This window comes from Camelus bactrianus, chromosome 33 (assembly GCF_048773025.1).
Source record: "Camelus bactrianus isolate YW-2024 breed Bactrian camel chromosome 33, ASM4877302v1, whole genome shotgun sequence".
Classification (NCBI taxonomy): domain Eukaryota; kingdom Metazoa; phylum Chordata; class Mammalia; order Artiodactyla; family Camelidae; genus Camelus; species Camelus bactrianus.
The window spans coordinates 12,689,132-12,695,306 of record NC_133571.1 but is presented as its reverse complement, the minus strand read 5'-3'; the positions used below and the strand labels follow the sequence as shown (position 1 = coordinate 12,695,306).

General features: G+C 58.1%; 1 protein-coding gene across 1 annotated transcript; it reads right to left on the bottom strand.

The window, feature by feature from the left end:
- Positions 1-155: 155 nt before the first annotated feature.
- TAGLN (transgelin) lies at positions 156-5,577 on the bottom strand. The gene is made up of 5 exons (XM_074357047.1): positions 5,421-5,577; positions 1,731-1,922; positions 1,452-1,629; positions 1,079-1,181; positions 156-725 (listed from the first exon to the last, which is right to left on the bottom strand). Exons 2-5 carry the CDS (start codon positions 1,908-1,910, stop codon positions 581-583), a joined length of 606 nt encoding a protein of 201 aa, XP_074213148.1. The 5' UTR covers positions 1,911-1,922; positions 5,421-5,577; the 3' UTR covers positions 156-580.
- Positions 5,578-6,175: the final 598 nt, after the last annotated feature.

The following is a 6,175-nucleotide window of genomic DNA, read 5'->3' as shown; positions in this document are numbered from 1 at the left end:
TCTTCCACCCTCTGGCATCCTGGAGTGCAAGGGCTCCCTCAGAGGGCAGCAGCCAGGAACACACGTACACCTGAGCTGCCCGCCTGTTCCCTACTCAGATTTCCTGGAACCAGAACAGAAGTGACAAGGGCAAATCAGACTCTGCCAGCCAGACCTGAGAAAAGATTGATGTATACTTTTTTTTTCTTTTTAAATTTCAACCCCCAAAATATTCCAGCAAAGAACAGGGGGAGTTTGGGCCGGGTTTCCTTCAATTGGCATCTGTTGCCAACAAGGACAGTGGACCTGCCCACACCCAGGCCACCCCCAGCCCACGTCTCCCCGCTCAGCCCGGGATGGGGAGACAGTTGAGCCAGCGGGGGAGCCCGGAGGTGGGCCAGGGGAGCAGTGCTTGGGGATGAGAAGTTGGGCTGAGGAGTGGGGGCGAGCTGCCCAAGTGCAGTCACCTTTGCTCAGTGACAGAGCCTCGAAGCTTGGCCGGGGCTGAAGGAGCTACACGGGTGCTGGTGAGGCGGGCTAGGCGGGTTGGCTGCGGCCAGCGAGCTGGGCAGGGGCCGGGCTGGGGGCCGGCCCGCCCCCTCTAACTGATGATCTGCCGAGGTCGTCCGTAGCCCGTCATGCCGGCCTGAGAGGCCCCTCTGTTGCTGCCCATCTGTAGGCCAATGACATGCTTTCCCTCCTGCAGCTGGCTCTCTGTGAATTCCCTCTTATGCTCCTGGGCTTTCCTAGAAGAGGAGGAACCAGGACAAAGACTTGCCAGGACTGTGCATTTTCCACCTGTGTTTTGTTCCCTAGGCTACCTCCTAGCCCGATCCCAGTGCCTCCCTGTCCCACTGCTCTGGCTTCCTTAATCTAGCTTGTTCCTCAGCACAGGCGAGATACTGGCTGAGACAGGAGGGTGGAAAGGGCGGAGTCAAGAAGTATTAGGGTCCCATTCCCCCCATCCTAGACCTTCCCTTCATACCTTCCTGGCTATCAGCTTCCCCAAATCACTGCACTAACGGGTTAGCCCAGGCCACTGCCCATCTCGTGGAGAGACCCGAGCTCAGGACGCAGGGAGACCCTGGTGGCCACGTACTTCATAAACCAGTTGGGATCTCCACGGTAGTGTCCATCGTTCTTGGTCACTGCCAAGCTGCCCAGGGCCATCAGGGTCCTCTGCACTGCTGCCAGGTCTTTGCCTATGAAAGTGGGGAGAGGGGACGACCTTCAGGACTGTGAAAACAGGACTCCAAGGCAGGGCCTGCCCACACCTCAGAAAAAACAGACAACCCAGGGGAAAAATTTGTCCTAAAATGGAAGGAGGCCCTCGTGGCTGTGGTGTTGTCTCGGTGTTTCCCATTCCTGCTATGCAGACCTGTCATCGTGGTCGTGGCAGGTTTGATCATCCCTCACCCCTGCCTCAGCCTCCTGTCCTCCCCCTGCCTCCTCTGCCCCTCTTCTCTCTGTACCTTCAAAGAGGTCAACAGTCTGGAACATGTCAGTCTTGGTGACGCCATAGTCCTCAGCCGCCTTCAGGAACTGAGCCACCTGCTCCATCTGCTTGAAGACCATGGAGGGCGGGTTCTCGGGCACCTTCACTGGCTTGGAGCCATCAGGATACAGGCTGTTGACCAGCTTGCTCAGAATCTGCCAGGCAGAGAAGGTTGCTTGGCCCTTGGCTCGGGGGTTCAGGGGGCCTGCCCCACAGCTCCTGCACAGCCCCAGCCCCCTGCCCGGGTGCCACTCACCACGCCATTCTTCAGCCAGACCTGGAAGCCCAGGCGCCCGCGGTCTGGGCGCCCCACGTCAGGGCCGCACTGCACTATGATCCACTCCACCAGCCGCTCCTCCAGCTCCTCATCGTACTTCTTCTCAATTTTGGATTGCACCTCGCGGCTCATGCCGTAGGAAGGACCCTTGTTGGCCATGTTGGCGGGGAGCTAAAGCAGCACAGGCCAGAGAAGGGAGAGGGCCAGAGGGTAGAGAACATCTCTGCTGTCACTTGTGCCGGGCAGGCCTTCCAGCTTTGTCGGGGGGCAAGCCGGAGTCTGCCTCCCCTTGCTTCCTGACTGTTTCCATGGCATTGTTCACCAGCCACACTCATCCCCTCAGTCCTGGGAGCCTCTCTAAACTTGGGAGACTAGACTTTTGGCAATCTAGGGCAGGAGTTAGTAAACTTTTTTTTGTAAATAACCAGTCATTTTACTGACAGTTATATTTTAGGCTTTGCAGGCCATAAGTTCTCTGCCATTGCAGAATCAAAGCAGCCTTAGACAAATGACCCTAAACAATGTGTGGCCAGGTTCCAATAAAACTTTATTTACACAAACAGATGACAGGCTGCATTTAACCTGTGGGTTTGACAAGCCCTGGTCTAGAGCATTCTTTCTCTCCCAAGACTGGCCACACAGGTACTAGAGAGGCCTTCTGGAAGAGGCCATGCTCTCCCCCAAAATAAAGCCAGCAGATGACTTTGTCCAGCCGGGTATGGAGGTGGTTTGTTGGCTCTCCCTGAAGTTATGAGGTTCGTCCAGCTCTTAACTTCTCCCCCGACTTTATCCTCTTGCCCAGAAGCGGAAACTCCAAAACGCCAGCTTTTTGCTGGTCAGCTCAGCCTCTGCCCGCAGCTACAGGGGCTGAAGCTTGCCCACCCCTGGTAAGGGCTGGGCAGCCAGCAAAGCCCAAGAGCTTTGAGCCAAGAAGCTGCATTTCCTCAGGGGAAGCAGATGAGAGACAGAGAGGGCCTGCGAGCTGGTATCCCCATCGACTTCCCCTGGTGCCCTCAAGCTCTCACCAGTCTGGTTGCTTGAGTCATCAGGAAGCCCAAGTCCTCTGGGGATATGAGCCAAGAATCTGCCCACCAGAGCCTGGGAAGCCCTCCCTGTCCAGCTCAGCAGCAGCTGCTGCCCTAGGGCCTGGGGCTGGCCCTGCTCAGGAAAGCCCCACTAATGGAGGCGGTGGGGTTGGGGGGAGGCCCCGCAGGAGGAGGGCCAGGTAGGTAGGCCGCTGGGTAGGCATGGGTGTGGCTGGTCAAGAGGAACCTGACCTGGCCACAGGCATCGCCTAGAGTCCATCGGAAGAGCCCTTTCAAAGAGGAACAAAATGAGGCCAAACCATCCCCTGGCCTGAGGGAGATCAGAGGTTGGGAGGAAGAGGATGGTCAGAGGATGGAGGTAGTCAGTCAGGTCCCCTCTCCACTCCATCTCCTGTCAGCTGAGCCCCTGCCCTCACCCACCCCCATGGGAGGCAGTGACATCATCACTTCACATGTCCCAGCTCAGCTGCCAACCCCACGTGCCCCACCCTTCTTTCCCCACAGCTGACAACTTTTCTGAGCTCAAATTCTCCGTCTGTGCAGTGAGGGTAATGTTATCTCCCTCAGAGGGCTGGGAACTGCGGGTGACTTCCTAACACACTGCCTGTCCCTCAGCAGAGCTCCTTAAAGCCAGTTTCCTGGTGGTGACCTGAGAAAGCCGGCCCCTCATCAAGTGGTAAAAAACAGTGTTCTTTCCGCTCCAGTCCCCACCCCTGTTCAGAATCATTCCCTGAGGGTACAACAAAGTTTGAGAGAAAGAACACAGAGAAGGGCTCCTCTAAATTCCAACCATTGGGCAACTCGCTTCTCTCTGAGCCTGTTTCCTTATTTGTAAAATGAGGGCCAGGCCATCTCTGAGGATATGGTTCTCAGAGCACCACCACCCCTCTCCCAGCCAGCATGCCAAAGAATCCGAAGGCCAAGTCCCTCCCTTTCCCTCCCTGCTGTGTGTCTCATCCCTGCTTCCCAACCACGCAAGGACTCCTGGGCAAAGAACTGTGGTCAAAACACACAAGCAGCTGGGGCCAGGAGATTTCAGCCCCTCCTTCATCCTGGCCTCCTACCCTCCCTCCTCATCTCAGCCTTCACCCCCACCATCCCAGGCAGACAGCGGGCATCCCTGTGGTCCAGGCACCACCCCCCTTCCAGACCCAGCCCTCCTGGTGTTCCTCTCCCCACCTACCCTCCCATCTGCCTTCCCCTCCCAGACTTTGCGCTGGGCATGTGAGGAACAGGGTGCCAGCAGAGTGTGTCACCCACCCCAGCTTTCAGTCTCAGGAGATTCAGGACAGTCAAGGCTCACAGTGACAAGTACACAAAGTCACAGCCCCTAGATTCAGAGACAACATTTGGATTTTGATCAGAACAAAGGAGAAGGGGTGAAAGACACCCCTCCCCCACCCTCCTCCCTCCTGGTGCAGAGTCTGAAAGTGGTGGGTTCCCAGAAATCCCTCAGCAGCGTCTGATGAAGACCTCCGAGTCCCACGTTGTTGCTGCTGGAGACCGGGGAGGGAGAGAGTGATGGTGGCAGGCGAGCCCACCCAGGGGCCTTTCTAGGCCAAGGCTCCTGGGACAGGGTGGACAGGGCAGCCCGATGCTCTGCTTTGATCCCTTCTGCCCTGTGGCTCCCACCAGCCTCCCCTCCCAAGAGAAAGAACACAGTCCAGCTGCAAAGGAGCAGCGGGCACCTCCTACCAGCAGGAACCCGAAAAACTGGCAGAACTAGGGGTCCCTGCAGGACTGCTCTGCCCCTTCTCTCTTCAGAACAAAACACAGCATGAACACATGTGGATCTGAGGTGGCAGGAGGGGTGGCTCATCTAAATTCTGGGGACAGAGGAGACCTATCCTACTCACTGCTACCCTTTGAATAGCAACCTCTGAGGGGAGCCAGCCAGACCCTTCGGGAGGGCCCTGCTGGGTTCTTTCTGTCTGCATCACCCAGGCCATCACTCCAAAGCTCCTGGCAGTGCCCAACCCCACTCCTCTGCCTGTGGTGGGGTGACCTCCCATTTAGTATGGAGGGGGCTGTGTGCCTGGTAAAGCAACTCTCCCACTGTCCCTGCACCCTGCCACCCCAGCCTGTTGCAGAATGCGAGTCTTGTGTCCTTCCCGCTGCCCCAGTGGCTACCCAGGGGCTCGCCTATTCTGCTCAGGCCGTGGGGACCCACCAGCGGGACACTGCTCTCCAGCAGTAGTGTACCACACCTCCTCACCTCCTCAGACATCCTCCTAGATGGACAGCAGATCACAAGCCTTGGGTCTAAACCAACACCACCTTGACCTTATCACACCCTCCATGGGTGTGACTATGGCTGAAAACGGGGAGCCTTCCTCTCACCCCAGGTCCCAGGTTCCCACTGTCAATCCCTCTGCACCAGCCAAGTCACCCTGGGCATTTCAGTGAGCCCAAGGCTGCCCAGTCTGAGAGATACAGGACGCTAGGAACCCCATCCCACCCATCAAGCCAGGACCACTTCCCCAGGTGGAGATTAGGAAAGCACACTGACTCAGAGGGTGGGCTTCCCCAGCCGGGGAGTCCAGGAGCCCTTCCTGCAATATACCCACTGCTACTGCCAAGCCCCAGCCCAACTCCCTTCCAACCCCGGGACAAATGCACTTACAGGGGTTCCCGGGGCTCGCAGGAAGGAGTGAGCTCTGCCTGGACTTGGACAGACAGGATGGGGCGCTGGCTGGGTGAGGGGTTTAAAGGGCCGCTGCCGCAGTGATGTCAGCCTCCCCCGCCGGCTCACCCCGGCCCCCTCCCTGCTAGAGGAAACCGGCTCCTTCTCCACCCCCATTTCCCCCAGTGACTCCACACAGGCTCCATATTTGGGGAAAGACACCAAGTTGGAGCAGTCTACCGGGGGCTGCCCGAGACATTCTCCGCGTGCTTTGGAGATGGAGCCGGCGGGGGCGGGGCCGCGCTGCCGGCGGGGAACGGCCGGGAAAAGCCTTTTATGGACAGGACCATGAAGGCTTTCCCTGCCGTCCGGGGCCTAGGGCTGCTCCTTTGACACTGTTCCCTGCCTCCGAGCTTGAGGGGAGGGCGAGAAAAGAGGGGCTGTCCAGAGAAAGAGGAAAGAGGCTGGGGGGGGGGGTCCCGGGGGGTCCCGCCCTGAGGTTCGTGGGGCTCACCAGCCACCCTCTCTTCCCTCTCTTTCTGGGCCTTTTAGCTCCAGTGGGAGACAGGAACTCACCTTTACTGAGGACCGGCTACATGCCAGGCACTCTGCAAACGCGCTCCTTTTATACTCACAGCACCATCGTGACAGCGCAATTACTGCCCCATTTTACAAATGAGGAAACAAAGGCTGGGAATGCATCTTACCCAAGGCCACGTGGTGGGTCCTGAGTGGCAGAACCTGGGCGTCCCTGT

Coding starts and splice junctions, on each gene's coding strand:
- TAGLN (XM_074357047.1), bottom strand. CDS start 1,910: ATGGCCAACAAGGGTCCTTCCTACGGCATGAGCCGCGAGGTGCAATCC. Junction 1,182..1,451: donor GACTGTTGACCTCTTTGAAG/GTACAGAGAGAA, acceptor CCACTTTCATAG/GCAAAGACCTGGCAGCAGTG. Junction 726..1,078: donor GATCCCAACTGGTTTATGAA/GTACGTGGCCAC, acceptor CTCCTCTTCTAG/GAAAGCCCAGGAGCATAAGA.